This window comes from Anopheles arabiensis, chromosome 3 (genome assembly GCF_016920715.1).
Source record: "Anopheles arabiensis isolate DONGOLA chromosome 3, AaraD3, whole genome shotgun sequence".
Taxonomy (NCBI): Eukaryota; Metazoa; Arthropoda; class Insecta; order Diptera; family Culicidae; genus Anopheles; species Anopheles arabiensis.
The window spans coordinates 27366442-27382666 of record NC_053518.1 but is presented as its reverse complement, the minus strand read 5'-3'; the positions used below and the strand labels follow the sequence as shown (position 1 = coordinate 27382666).

The 16225-nt window shown below is 44.6% G+C and overlaps 1 protein-coding gene across 5 annotated transcripts in view; it reads left to right on the top strand.

Annotated features, from left to right (window-relative positions):
• Nucleotides 1-16225, top strand: part of LOC120905059 — a 60045-nt gene that overhangs the window by 20555 nt on the left and 23265 nt on the right. For all 5 annotated transcript variants that reach the window (XM_040315723.1, XM_040315722.1, XM_040315721.1 and 2 more), the window contains exon 3: nucleotides 2155-2480. In XM_040315723.1, the coding sequence (XP_040171657.1) occupies nucleotides 2279-2480 (202 nt within the window). In that variant the 5' untranslated portion in view covers nucleotides 2155-2278. The remainder of the gene's footprint in view (nucleotides 1-2154; nucleotides 2481-16225) is intronic.

The window sequence follows — 16225 nt, the reverse complement described above, 5'->3', positions numbered from 1 at the left end:
GCACGAACAGCGACGAACTAGAACAAACCAAAAGAACAATAACAAACAATAACAAACAAAAACACATCATCAATCCATTCGCATTACAAATGAAGAGAAAAACCAGGACGATTTGATTCGGTTGGCTAATTAAATGTGAACCTTTTTGGCGCGGCATATCTTACCGAAAACCGATGGAGGAACCCCGTTAGAGGGGAGGTCTGGCACGACGAAACACATTTCACTCCTCTTAATTAGAAAACCTTTTTGAGAGCGAGCGGGGTTAGACGGATAGTATTTACTAGCCTAGCGAAGGGCCAGCGGGCGCGTTTGAATGAAAGCGCCCACTTGACTGTTTTTACGCTTGCTACGCTTCGTGCGAAAGTGTAAACGAAATCCGACCCCGATGGCAGGGTACGATCAACGTGGCGTCTCCATCGGAGCACGTGTTTCGCTGTTGCGCGCTGTACGCAGTGTAACCACTGTACCTGGCGGTCGCTACGATTCTGGAGAAATGGTTGACGAGAAGATTTTTGTTTCGTCGTCGTTCTTTCACTCCACCTACATAAACAACACGCTATCATGTAGCGATGGGGAGGCGTGTGAACTAACCAACCGGTGAGGCACCAGCATGTTCTCGTTTGACATGTTCTCACCACACCGCAAAAAAGTGACGCAGGAAAAGGAGTGATACACCACACACACAAGAGCACACAAACACACACACACACACACACTCCTCTAATCTTGCCGGGTTCGGTTTGGGGTTTCACTTTGTACCGCCGGCTCTAATCATTGTCAATCCACCCACTGCATTAGCACGTGATACGCCTTGTGGCTGCTTGTCTGTGTGATCGTATTTTCCTTCCATTCAACGATGATGCGAGGTGAATATCCTCCTCCGATGTGTGGTTGAAATAGGAAGCGCGTGGTGGAATGTGCGTGGCAAGGCAATAGTCCTTGATGTGATGTACCCCTTACACAGGCGACTCGTAACCCGACCAGCCGCAAATAGATCACCTGAGCGAGGGCTTCGTGCTACTATAGAGAGTAAGCAGATGCGTTCCCCGTTTGCAATCTTGTGGTTCTTTTCTTCGCTGTTGGAAGAAGTCGGCGCATCAGCAGCAGCCAACTGGGCCTGGTGGTGTGTAATGTCGACATGCCAATTAAATTTTCCAACGCGTAGTCGCGTAGGTTGCGAAAGCGACACGTCCATAAACATTACGGCCAGCAGCAGAACGTCATGCACGGAGCGTAGGATTTGTCCATGCTTATGCGATCGATTTAGAAGGAGTACATAAATCATCATTCCCATCGCTAATTAGATACCTTTTACGGTGGGAGATGCTCTCTCTTTAAACCTCGTCTGCTTTGCTGTTTAATCTAACGTGGCAGCAGCAGCAGCAACAAAAGTGCTCATGCTAAGTGGTTGAACTTTTCTTTCTTTCTTTTTTGTTTGCTATCGCTTTGAAAGTCAACGCTAATGCTTCTTCCGGTGTATCGATTGGTGGGTGGGTGTGTGTGGTTGGTTACAGCGGAAAATTTCACTCGAGAGTGCAGCGTGTAGCGTACAATCCGGCGCGCAAAATAGATCGATCGATAGCGTGTGCTGGAAAGCACTCGAGAAAACCACTCCGATAAAGGACAATCTTATCATCCTCAAGAGAGTGTGTGTGTGTGTGTTTTATTTTTTGTTCCTTTCTGCTCAATTGAATCGATTTTTTGTTTAGCTAAATCAACAGAAGGAAGAAAGGTGGAACGTTTTATTTAGCATATATTCAAATTTGCAGTGACATGGTATTATGCTGTTAGGTGGTATTGCTTTATACCTATATTTAGTAAGGATCGACTATTAAGAACAAATTGCTTTGTTGAATATTCTTATTTTGCTGATTCTATTATGAATGTAACCGTTTTTTAATAAATGGAAATTGTTATTTGGTTATTATATTTGGAATCTTTTTAATAGATGTAAAAAAAGAACCTTTTCATCAACTATTTTACTTGATGAAAGATTCCTTCTTATTCCAATAATAGTGCTCTCTGATAGAATCTTTTGTGGATAATTTGTAAAGGAATTTATTCTAATAACTATCTCTTTCTAAATCAATTTATTTTGATGATTTTTTTTATGACGAAATACTTATCTAATCCATTTTTTTCTTCTCTTTACAGAAATACTCCTCTGAACGAAACACTAAGTGAACGAAATTGTGAACTATACTGCCAACAGTGGAATAAACAAAAAACAAACCTAAAATACAAATAATTTAAAAGCTACATTCACACATCGACAGATATGAAAGCTCTCTTAAAGCATCTGAAAATATTCCCACCAAAGATGACGCTGGCCATGCGGCCGGGAGTGCGCTTCCGGCTCTTCATACTGCTGCTGCTGTACGCCAGCACGATCGGCACGGTCGGTGCCTTCAAGCAGCCACTGTCGAAGCTCCGCTACCTCGAACACTTCCAGTACGAATGCTTTCCACCGGAGGCAAAAGGTAACTAATACGTGTGTAAATAACTCAATGTCCTCAAAGAAGCGCGGCTCCTTCCAGCCATACTCGCACGCGGAGTTGCAATTTTTGAAAACCCTTTTGTATTGATCTTTTTGTCTTCTTCCCATCGCTCTTTTGCTCAAAACATCGAAATGTCAATTTCGAGTTCGATTTGAAAAAAAAAACATTTTGAAATAAATTCCTCCAAAAACGTGTTTCTCTCGCACTTTTCCACTCTTTCTTCATTGCTTTTGTTTTGGTTTCCTTCAGCTCTGGGTGGAAGAGGCTGAGGGAGATTCCAACGGAGCGTTGTGGTGGTAGCACTCAGCAAACGAGCGGGATTAATTTATTGCACAGTGTTTTTTTTTTTTTTTTGCGTGTGTTTGTGGCGGTTAAGTTTTGCGAGTGCGGAAGAATTTGTGTGGCATCGGAAGGGATGGGCCTTCCAAGGCATATTTATGCAAAAAGAAACTCTCCCCCCAAATGTCGTTGACATCGTTTGCATAATTCATTTGCTTCAACCCTCAAACATCACCTGTTCCACTTCCACAACACTACCACACACACACATAAACACACGGATAGATAGGGGTGGATATCCTGCCACACCTCACTCCACGTCCCAACGGTTCCTCGCTTAACGATGAATTATTTTGTAATCGAACCGTCGCCTTTTCTGTGTGGGTGATAGATGAAATAGATGTATATGTGTGTGTCTGTATTGAAGAACGAAACGAGTTTGATGATGGTGTTGGTGGTGTAGTGACTACTTTAAAATGTAATTTCTATATTTCCCCCCTAATTTTTCAAGGCTGCATACGTCGGAAGGGAGGTCTATTTACGAAAATAGGTCTCACACATGTACCACCACCAACTGGCTCCTTCACAATCCCCTCGAATCGGGTTGATATGGGCCCATCCTAACAATCGATTGGAATTTCCATTTGTATGCATATAAATTAGGGGTTTGCCGCTGCCGCCGTCGCCGCCGGTGCCGCACAACTTCCACATTCGCCACATCCATTTTTGGGATCATTTCCAGAGCTAAATGATGATGATGATGATCATCTAAAGAATGTAAAGTGGGAAGATGAGGAGCATAGAAGCGTGAGGTGTGGGAATGGATCAAATTTGGTCGGTTTATTGAAACCGTTCTACTGCTGCTGCTGCTGCGTGGTATGAGTGTCATGGGAAACCTATTCGCGTGTTCGTTGCTAATGATACGGCGCAGCATTTATCGTGGTATTCAATAACAAGACAACAAATTAGGAAAAAAATAAATGCCTAGCTCTATGCCGATAGCAAAAGAAGCAGTCGAAAGAATAGACGTTTTTGAGGTTAATTAGCTGGGATTGCAGTTCCTAAACCTGGCATGGACTGTGTTGTTAAAGAGGGTGCTAAAGAGGCCCAACGGCAAATTAATCCCCGTCCTACGGAAGCATTATGATTTAGTTCATTAAATTTCACCGTATCCACTTTACTTTCATATTTTCCCAACGAGCACGAGCGGTAGCTTTGATTTATCCCCGCAACGACCAAATTTTACAACTCCCTCAGGCTGTTCGATCAAACTTTTGCTCTGACCCGGGCTTTTACGCTCTGCCTTTCTTCTGCCATCAGCAATATTCCCGCCAAACAACCACGGATACGCACGCACAGGCATACTTTCAAATCTGTTGAGCCCAGAAGTATGTTGTAGAAATTTCGAGTTCTAAGAGCACGCTTGACCACGCTGCTGATGTTGAGGTAAAAGTAATCGCCAATAGGGATTAATGTTTAGAGGCCTCTTCATCACGCGGGTGCGTAAAAGTCAACGACGGACAAGCCGCCGATGGATCGATATTTGCTGTCGCTATTTCGTTCCCTCCATTTCGTACCACCATCCAGATTTTACAGCTTGTTCCGTTCGGTTGGCTATTCTGAAATCTTTGCCCTACGCGATTCGTGCCTAAAGCGCCCCCCCCCCCCTTTCCCCCATCTATGTGGTGAGATTTTACTTCCCGGATTTCCATCAACCTTTCACCGGGAGAGAGAAAAAATGGAGGAAAACACCAAAGAACCAAAAGTAATAAATTTGAAATTTATCCCTCTGCCGCTGACGGATGAAACCATTTTTCTGCGCTTCCGTCAATCCGTCAATAATTATGCGCCCGGGTGATTCGGAACGTAATATTTCCGCATTTTCTCTTCCTCCTCGCATTGAAGGGGAACGCTCTCCACGGCTTCTCCTCCGGCGGTTTCGAGTCTTCGGAAGAGGAAAATGAAAAGCTTCCACTTTGCGTGGGATAGGAAATTATTATGTTTTATTTTTAACAAGAAATGTACAGGCAAATTCACAAACAGGGCGCGCAACAGATGGTTTTGATGCGAAAAAAATTCCAACACTGGAAGAAGCGCGGTTGGCACACAGCTCTCTGCATTGACATTGACATTCCTTTGGCCGAGAAGGGCAGAGCGATAACTTTCCAAGGAATTGCACGATGCGACGACCTTATGACGACAATGTTTAACGCTCTTGCTATCAGCCTTCTGCTCTTAGTTTCGACGTTGCGTACCAGATCATATTTCGTTTCGATGGGCGGAGAGTTGCCACTGAGTGTTGTGTGAAATTATGACGCCGCCTCTTCTCCGTACGCAAATGACCCTGACCGCACGTGCCAAAAGCCTTCTGGCTTGAACACTATCTCCTCCCCGCCCGGTGCACGCAATGTGCAGTGGCGGAAATAGTTGCGCGCATTGGCGTCATTGGAGTTTGCAACGCACGACGACGTGTGGTTTCTGCCACGAGGGACGTCAACTTGTGACCGTTTGACCATCCGCTTCCGGATTGCAGGTCTGGCAACTGGCCAGAGATGTGCGTCTGTTTAGATTCCCGGAATCTAACTCTGTGCTTTTCAAACAAGATAATGGCAATACAAACAAAGTCATCTAGTGAGACTTCAAAGCAGGAAGCGTTGTTGCAACAAAGGGAAAACTGTTGTGGATGTAGTTGAATGTGTCTTTTTTTATTACTAATCATCTTTCTCCTCCAGCTTTCTACATTAACCGAGCAACAACAATAATAAACAATAAACGATCGATCGTTAGTTCAATTACGGTCACTTTTGCAGCTCGCACTGTCATCACCAGCGACACGTACCAGCTTCGCCATGCCACCGTGCCACTTTTATTGCACACAGCACCGTCTCCACTCTGTTAGGCGAAATGATGATTTATGGACGGCGAACGAATGTAATAGTGGCCCATTTCGCGTGCTCCGTGACGCCGTTCACACCACGTAGGGCCACACACGGTAGACCACAGTGAGAAAGTCACGCACTACCATACACTACTACATTCCTGTCCGCTTCGATTGCTCTCTTTCTTTATTTGAAGCGCAATTTGAACGGTGTCCGCAAGTTATCCGCAAGAGAGGCGTCCTCCTTCGCCAAGCTGCCCTGTGGGTGTTTTTCTGGGTGATGTACACATTTTTCCGGCTTAATATTACCCTATTCCTTTTCTGTGAGTCAGCAAAATTGAATCGTCCTAACCGTCCATCCATGCAAAAGCGTCCCTGCTGTTGCCGCCGACACGTGAGCGTAAAGCGTACTTTTGCATGGTTATTATATGTTTGCCGTCGGCATCTCCTTTTCTCCCCCCCCCCCCCCCCCCGGGGCAACTCCGACAGCTCACTCGCTGTCTCGGTGACTGTGTTTGACACGGCTGCCAATAAACATGCGCGCATCACCACTAATTATGTGGTGAGAAGCATTTTCGGCAATGTTTTGTCCGCTGTTGCTTCCTCCGCTGGCGCCCAAAAGAGGAGAGGAAACAGTTTGGACACGGCACACCGACTCAACCGGTCATCAATCAACAATTACCGACCCGCGGCGGTACTGCTGCGTGCGCGCTCGCTGAAGTGTCTGACAGATGACACGAGAGTTTTGACACTCCGACGACTTGACTTTGGGTGTCACGTTGGGGGAAAGGGTGCCGTGTTCACGATCTCTCAGGTCTTTTTGGAGCGGTGGTAGGAGGAGAGGAAGAGGCATGTTCGCCACCGCAGAACGATCAAATCGGTGTGAAAAATGACTGTTTTATGAGCCCGCGGCCCGTTATCATTCCATCTGCGGCGGGTCTGTGTGTTGTCGGTAGCTAGATAGAGGCTGGGTGGAAAGAGTGACAGTGGTGGCGTTCCCTTGCCCAATCGTAGCCATCCTAGTTCCAGCGGGCCCGAATTGAGAGTGTGTAAATTTAACTGCCGTACGACAGAGCGCGCTGCACCTACCTCGAACGGCGGTTCCGTTTTGCCCCTAGACACCGAACGGTGATTTTTCACTCCACGCTCTACACTAATATGTTTTGACAGCTTCATCGTCTAATTTGTTCGCTGTTGTGTGTGTGTTTTACAACACTTTCCAATCGGCGGGTTCGTACGAGCGAGTGGCCACGACCCCACGGTTTGCTTAGAAAAAATAATGTTCGTTAGTCGAATGTTTTCCGTTGCTGGAAACGCTGATCGGAATGATTCATGCCTTTTGGTTCAATTTTACGATTGGTGGTTCGGGAATCGGTGGATGGAAAAACCCCTCCCAAACCTATCGCAATAAAAGGCAAAATGTACACCACTTTCGGGAAGTGGTTGTTTAAAAATAGCAAATTAAATAAAACGTAGCGGCCCCATGAGCAGATTCCGCAGCATTCCCCGATCGTGATATGGCGCATTCATCCCTTCTGGACCAATTCATCATTTGGACGTTTACGAGGGGAAATAAAACCCCCCTGCGCGCGTATATCGCAACTTCGAATCGCAAAAGCAGGACACAAAAGCTTGCGCCAATGGCCTTCTTTGCATAAGACACGCGCGTTTAGTGATGACGAACGAATGTGATCTTTAAAAATGAAGGATACCATCACTACCGCGTATTTGCTGCTTGGGGATTTCCCGCACGCAATTTTAGCTTTCTAGCGTTCTGTTTGGTGCCGGGGCTGTTTGGCTGTTCGTTAATGAAAGCTTTACGAAAATGAGCGGTGAGAGCTACACTCGGTGCCACTCCCCAAACGTCGCTGCCCCGCGCTACGCTAGTGGCTTTATCTTCATCTCGAGATTTCCGCCATCGCGCTTGGCTCTGTAAGTCGGAGCGCGCCCGGTACTTTATCGTTTGGTGTGTTGTGTTTAATTTGTGTTCTGCTTTTTACAACCCCCCCTCAAAAGGGAGAAGAAGGGAGTTTTGATGGTTGGCAAGCCTCCAGCAGCACAATCAAGCACTGATTGTTGCGATGGCGATGATTTATCGGCCGGATTGTGTGTTACAGCCCGGAGAAGCGACTAAATGCTTTAGTAGTAGATGGCTGCGATTGCTGATTGCTGTTAATCTAATTAGAAATGGTTTTGCTCAGGTTTCCCACCGTTTGTTGGGTGAGGGAAGAGAGTGGGGGTTTCGTTGGGGATAGCGTAGTCTCGTTGAGGCAGCGTGATTGGCGGTAACCGGTGCGAGAGTATAAAACACGGCCGTGGGGTTTTCCCGCTTACAGCAAGTCACATACAGGGTGTCGTTTTTTTCTCTCCTCTGCTTCTGAAGTTTTAAATACCGTTCAATTATGCTTGAAATTTGAATTGCAAACAATGAAGGCTAAAGACATTGATTGATTTAGGCATCATTCTTTTCTGCTTATCAAGGTATGCATTTATTAATTTCATTCATATTCTGATCAAAGTGAACTGATCAGGAATAATTTTAATGATTTTAATCCGTTTCAAGGTAAGAACTGTATGGAGTTCTTGGAGTTGATTTGCATTTAAAAGGAATTGACGGCTGGCTGTAGAACTAAGCGAGGTAATTTCTCTCCATGTTGTAAAGCCTACCGTTGATTTTTATCAATTCCTCCTAAGTTTTCGCTACAAAACTGTAGGAATAGAGCTTTTGCATCATGTTTGTCCAGAAAAATTCTATGGGACACAGCTGGGGAATGTTGGATCAGTTCGCGGACTAGGGTGTCATATCGAAGTTCTTGCAAAATTCGCCTAAAATGATCGCATTTAGTTTTGGCGCCATTACTTGCCGCTTAGCATCCAGTGGCTGCGATTTCTGCTTCCTGATGAGTTTGTTCACGTTGCGCATGTACTAATTCACTGTTTGACCTGTTGCCTCGACCTCCCAAGCCAAGCTAACGCAGCAATGTGTGCGACTTTTCCCTCGGTCTTCATTTGCAAGCATCATTTGGAGTTTCTTGTCGCTCAAGGTCGTCCGAGATTCGGAACTTGGCTTTCTTCCGGTGCTCTGATTGTTGTCTAATAGTACCAAGATGTTTTAGATGCCGAAACAGGCTCATCCGACGTCCACAAACTACCGCACGATGTCCGTTTTAGTCATAGCGTGATGCTTTTCTTTGGTCGGGCTCGCTTCTAAATGAAGTTACTTCACATTTTGTCTGCTAACTCATGCGATACTATTATTGAAGGTGCAATTAACTTTTCGTTAGTGTGGGTCAAGATAAACGTATGAACAAATGACAGTTTTTGTCCATTTTTTAGTGCAAACGTTAGTTCACTCTGTAAAAACGAGATTTGTCAATCTTTTTTCAGCCATTTTTCGTACCAAAATTAGAAACAATTTCCCCCCTAAACGATAACCCATATAAAGTATATTCTAGCAGTTGGTACGTAAGTTAATAAGTTAATTTTCATCAATTTTAATTCTATAAATAATGAATAAAATATCAACTGAGTTAAATAAGGATGATTTGAAAGATAAAGACTGATTTTGTAAATGATTTATCGGGCGGTGCCTTAAAAATTTTCGGTTTATTATTTCCCATTGGTTTACTGGTCTATCTGGTTGGAAAGCATCGTTTTAGCACTCTTTATTACCAATTTTAATATATATTTTGGGTTATCCTGCGTATCGTTCAAAAACCGCAACCAGTATATCATCACGAAAAAGTCCCCCTCCATAACCCATAAGTGGATACAAATTCTAATAACTCTAAATAAATGCCCCGCCTTATCCATCCACCACACCATCCCTTTGTCTTTTTCCCCTTTGAAAGCTATTATCTCGCTTCCCCCCGTTCGCCTAAAGACCTAAATGAAGCGGCTAATCTGGAGAGCGTTTAATGTTATGCGATCCGTTGCTGCAAGGATGGAATGCTAATATTGCTTCCCCAAAAAGCATGCCCTTTTTTTTTTTTTTTTTTTTTTTGGTTGGCTTGGTTTAGCCTCAAAAATGTGTTTTTTGTTGCCTTTTATCTCGACGCCTTCCGCAGGCCGGGGCCGATTTAGTGCTGTCACCGTACATTAGTTCTGCCTGCCTGCCTGCCTTGCGCGGGAGCTTTTGGTGTGAGCAAGGACCAAAAAGGACACAACGGGGAAGGCGAAACAAACGAAAAAAATGATGCAAAAAAATGATAACGCACAACAACAACTCAACAGCAACATCCTGAGAAGAGAAGGCAAAGAAAATGTGGCTCAAGAAAAAATGTTTAATCTCACGTAAATGTAGCGTTCGTGTGTGTGTTTTTGGCTTCCTTTCACTTTCAACAATACCCATTCCGAGGCATTCCGAGGAGAGATGGCGCTGGAAAAGATGAAATGTTTCAGCGGTGATAAAATGGACCCCGTACCACGTTCCACTTAGCAAGGCTCAAGATGGCTCAGGGGAGTAAATGTACCCTTTTCGTCAACTTGGCTCAACTTGACTATCTCCGACAATGTGTCTTTGGGTGGGTGTGTGTGTGTGCGGTATGCATAAATTTGAGTGTATCGTTCCCCAGTCGCTGCTTTCGTGGCTAAACAGGACAGGAAACGTTCATTTTCTCCATATTTTGGCAGGAAAAAGGGACCACCCACCACTGTGGTAGGGGGGATGTGGTTTGTGGAAGTTGAGTCAACTTTTGCATCCGTAAACAATTTACCACCGGTTGGATAAAAATCTAACCCTAAAAGGGGGGCGGGACCTCAACGCACACAAAAGGAAACCCTTTCACCATTCGCATACTTCGGTTAAGATAGTGAAACACAAGGTAAAAGGGAGCAAAAAGTATGCATACTGTGATAGAATGGCTTTCCACACACGCACCCACACAGCACAAGCGTGGTGGGAAAATAATTTTTCACATCAAAATAAATCGCTACCACCAAATCCCATGTCATGCAAAACCAGTTTATCGTGTCCGTACTGGAATAATTCGTCAAAAAAAGAAAGAATGATACACTACGCACACAGAAAACACAGACGAGAAAAACCCCCGGGGGTTGACAAAACGACTCCATTGCGCCTTGCATACTTCCTAGAAAGCAGTTGTGAGAGTAGCAAAATCAAACCAAAAAAGGCGCTTTCCACGAATACCCGCATTTCCTTGGAGGGTTTTACGTTGCGTTGGCCTCGTGGCCCCCGTCCCGCACGCAAGTATTACGCAGTAGTAGCGTAAGTTCGGCACGCGGCAAAAGCTTTCAATTCAGCCCACCCTCTTCCCTCACGCACACACGCACTCTCACCCTCCTTTCCTCTATTCCTCTTGCTTGCTTTTCCCTTCGATCGATCGTTACGAAAGGTCCCGGTAGGAGCGGGACCGTTGCCGGAACACTTGTCGAGCCTTGGCGAGCGTAAGGTGGCGCTGGGATTTACCTTGGGGCTACCTTTTCCCTGCCAGCGCACGCGAACTGCTAAAGGAATGCTAGAGAGGGGGTGGAAGGAGAGAAGGTCCCCCGAAAAGAATCCTTATACGCTTCAAAGTTTCATCAAAGGGAAAGTGCTTCTGCTGCTGCTGCTACTGTTTGGGTCGCCTACCAATTCTCCGTGTTTTTTCGTGTGCACGGGGTTAAGGTCAGTTTTGCAATGTTGGATGAATGCGTAGGTACAAAAGCAAAAACATTCTCAACAGGGCTCCCGAGCCTCTGTTTGCACCGTCTGCAACCGAATCCAGTGCTGGTTTCACTTACAGCAAAGGAGCAGCTTTGAAAACGAAAGCAGCAAACTCAACCTACGCTTCCTCCTGCTGGTCGCGCGATCCGGAAACGAGTGCGGAAAACTGTTGTGAACCAACGCACCCGCGCATACACACATTTGCAGACAAAATAACCGACGGGACCGTCTTATTTCATTTACTCACATTTTTTTTTTTTTCATTGTTGTGAACGCGGGTTTATGGAATGAGAAAGGAATGCAAAAAAAAGGGGCCACCGTGCTTTTATTTCCGTTTATGCTTCTGCCTCTGTCGTCACCGTGTGATTGCGGCTGGTGACTCTGGTCCTCACTGACTCACGCAATACGGCTGGCATGAGGATGTGCCCGGGGTGCCCCAAAGGACATGGGAAGGAAAGTGAAGGGAGCAACACGTTCCCTCGCAGGCCGCTTTTACAGGCGCTCTCCACATTCGTTTCATTCGTTTGCCACTGCGACTACTGGATGGAGCGCGCTCGTTCATTTTGCTCCATTGCGCATCGCCAGTTACGCAGTTTTCGGTAGTGTCGGGGCTCCACGGGCTGCACGTGCCGTCGGAAAAGCTTGCCGGGGCAGAGGGGTTTCCCTTGCCCAGCTCGCTCCCCCGTCGCTTACGTCTTGGTTTATCAAAAAAGGAAGAAAAAAAATCATAAATAAGAGCCAGGCAAAAGAGCGCCAGAAGGGAGAAAACTTTTTTCTGCTGGCCATGGTTCTTTGCTACAGCTACAGGGGTTTTGCAAAGCAGTGTTTTAGGATGGGCTTGTATCGCTTTACGTTAAGTTTTTGTGTGTTTTATTTTGTATAAGAAAGTATGTTTGATATAGAGCAATTTTAATGGGTCTGTTGAAGAGAAGCTTTACTTAGAAACAAATTCGGAAATTCAGAAATCATCCAATAATTTATAAAAAATTGCCTTTTTAATTTTTATTTCAAAAGAATTATGGCTTACTCATATATTACTGAAAAGACCACGCTCAATACCTCAACTGAATTAGTTAGTAATCTTGCGTGACCACATGCGAATAAAATATGGAAGACCCTTTCTATTTCGAAATTGGACATGGAATGAATGGAACTCAGGACATGGAATGAAAATTCCTGAAAATAATGGGATTCGGTTTAAGTGATGGTCTCCGACGCATAGCCAACATAACTTATGCTATGTTTGTAGCAAATTGATTCGTATAAATTTGTGCTTATTCTATTTTTTACAGAATTTTTCAACAAAGCTAAAAACCTTTTGAATATAAATTTAAACTATATGTTGCTTTTAAACTGATTCACTTTTATTCACTAGATATTAAAATGTTTCTAATATATTGTATCGAAAGTTTTGTTATACTTCATTTGTGCCATATAAATGTAATTATTTATTATTTTTTATGTTTTTTTAATACCAAAGAACCATTCAGATGTGTAACCAATTTTGACGCCGCAAACCCTGGCGTGGCGTATTTCGTGTCTTTTTATTTCGCTCTATTCGCTGGTGACGTTTATCCCTGACGCTGTCTAAATATTGATGGCCCCATACACGCATGTGGACCCGGGACAGCAAGCCGTGCTGTCCTTATCTCGTTTTGCCACCGTTTTCTGATCGGCAAAAGGCAAAGCTAAGATTCAAGTTTATCTGCACAGGTACATCACCACCATCACTACCAGCACCAAGCAGTACACGCTTGAAAAATAGCGGTTTCGTTACCCAGTTCGACCCTTTGCCAAGGTCACGACGATGCCAAGCAGCTACTGGAAAGGGCGACCTCCATCCCATCCTATCGCTTATCACGTTGAGTCAGGGATTTCCCTTCCCGTGTGCTTAGTTAAATCCAGCTGCCAGGTAGCAGCGCACACGCACACGCACAACAAAAAAAGGAAACCACACTCAAATTACCTTCCAAGTACTTTTTGAGCACTTCCGGGGGCTTCCGGGTTCATCCCCTATCGTTTCTCCCTTTAAAAAAATGAATATTTGTCCTTGATGGTTGGGATTATCTAACAGCAGAAGAACTGGTTTTCTGTTCGTTTTTTCCATCCGAATGCCACCAAACGTAACCACCGTGGCGTGTCTTGACCGTTAAAATACAAAACCCCATGCCATATACGTGGTGGACACACGTATGTGCGCGCGTGTGTGTGTGTCTTGGCGGTGATGTTCACGCAACATCATTTGTGCCTGACCGGTGGCAGCATGCCTTCCAGTGAATAAACGCAGCATATTTTACGATCGCAATGAAATAATTTATAGCCCCATCGTCGTGGGGCTCCGTTTTCAATTACTTTTTTCTCCCCTCCCCCTTGGTTTTGTCCCGGTGTGCGATACCAAAAAGGGTGGAGGCCAGGCCGTGCCAATTAGAAACCCCAAGCCCGGCAGGGGGGCACGCTCCGCTCACTCACAAACACATATGGATTTCAGGCGACGTAATTAGATCGGGCTGTTTATGTTTCTATAATTCCAATTGGCTCCACTTTGTTTTTTTAAGTACAATTTATGGAGCTGAACGGCAAACTGAGGAGAAAAAAGATCCGAGAAGACGGGGCAAATACAGCACAGGCGCTTCTTTTCTAATCCAGGGGAATATATGCGTATTAGTTTTGCTTCCGTTCCGTTGCTGTGTGTTTGGGTTTGGTTCCGAAATTGCGCATCGCATATTTTTCATATTGCCATTTCCGACAAGGACATCGCGAGGGAAAGCAAAAGAAAAAAGGGACAACATAGAGCAAGCGAGAGAGGTCGACGTACTGCTGCCGACACACCAAACATTTGTATGGAAATTACAGCCAGCAGCAAGCGCATACACACGCGCGCACGGGGCTTCTGTCTGCGAAGGTCGGGGACGATTTTTGGTGCCTCAACAGAACAGATGAAACAGATTCAGTTGAGGATCCGTTTAATGTTCTCACAGTCTCTCCCTTTTGGGTGGTCACCCTTTTGTTCGCACAGCACCAAAGTCAACTGGAGGAACAAGCTTGTTCCGTCGTTTGCGGAAACGATTGTTTTTGCTTCTTATGTTTGCTTGTGCTCGAACAGAAAAGAATACATTTTACAATCTCTCTTACCAACACAGTCACGGGCAACCGAGATGGGAGAAAAAAATGAAACGACAACTTCGTGTGCCCAAACCAAGAGTCAAAGGTCCTGGGCTGGAGCGATGCCAACAGCAACGGCGGAAAGTCTCTTTCATATTTATGCGCATACGGAAGAAGAAACGCGTCTGTGATTTGTCACCCGAATTGTTGTGTGCGCTATAGCGTGGAGGGGTTCTATATGCTTTGGAACATAAATTGAACAACGATTTACGATGTAATGGAGCGATCGGAGTGTAAGGCATAAGTGTCCGCTCCGCTTTCCGTTTGCCCGGGCAATAAAAACATAAAATCAAAGGCTGAAGGATTACAATCACTGGCGATTGGGGGTAATGTCCCCAACAATTGTAATTGTTGTAAAGCCGATCGTATGCTAACGACTGCCGTCCGTACTGCCAAGAACGGTTCTCGTTTGAAAAGCAACGCACGGTCACCAGCAGTGCTCGTCGTTGTTCGTTTTGCAGAGGGACACACTCAATAAAAATGAATTACAATCATGCCGCAGTTAATGGGTGTAATATTGGGAAGGCAGTAGCCGAGCCAAGTTTGACCGATGCAAAAAAAAAAACACCCGCAGACCCAGACATAGAAGGATTAATAACGGGTGTAAGTGCGAATGTTTTGTGAAAGTTAAATAAGATTATTAATTCGCTGTACGTGATTGAAAGGGAATAATGTGTCCTTCCAGAAGGTTGACGAATAAAAGGTAGTATAAACGCACGCATTAGCTGTGAGCTTCGTAGCCGAATCGAATTGTGAGGAGGTTTTTATAGGTCTGGTCATGAGTTCGAACCGTACTTTGATCGCCGTTTTTGGGCGGGGTGAAAATAGTTCTCTGCATTCATTTTCTACTTTGTATTTGTATGTTATGTACGAGAAACATGTAAATAAAAATGGGTCTTTGAACAACATAAAGCAAACGTGTTTAAAAAGGTAACAAGTAAAAAGAAATAAGTAAAAAGCCTTCCCATCAAATGTTTGACAACACGGTGTTTTTGAGTGTAAAAATCCAAACGACAGCAATGAAACATTTCCACCAATAACGATCGAAAATAAAATCCAAAAGAAAACAAACATAAACACACACACACAGATACACACTTGGTTTTAAACATTTTGGCAGTAAACATACATAAAATTAAAACAAATAAATAAACACTGTTCATCGTGGACGGTGAGAAAGAGAGAGAGAGAGCCAAATGAGGAAAAAAGCGATACTCTTTACATCAACAATTAACACACGGCACACGCTACTGGTAGAAACGGTTTGGTTCGGTGTATAATATTTACCTCTTCCCAAGACATACTTAAACCAGAGGTCTTATCTGCCTTATGAAAAGGGCGACTTCTACTACAAACAGACAGACAGACAGTATAACAACGGTATGGGGCACGCAGTGAGACACTCAGAAGAGGAAAAACAAACAGTAAACGGTTAATGGCAATTAAACAGCGCCTCACAAACGCTTGGTTGGAGAGCTCATCCGTCTTCCAGCGTTTGTGTGTGTTTTTGTGTGTGTTACTATAAGATTCCCGCTTTTGAATTTATGCGCCCCAATCAGTCGGGAGAGGGGGACGTAAAAAACGGTGTCAATTTACAGCGGGTAAAGAGAAAACAAATAAGGGGCCGGAAATTAGCAAGAATGAAGTTTTGGAGTCGGGCAGCCATTCATTAGAACCGTGCTTTTTAAGTGGCCAACAGTTGCGATTAATGCGCAATTAATGTGTGCGTAATTTGCATGCCGA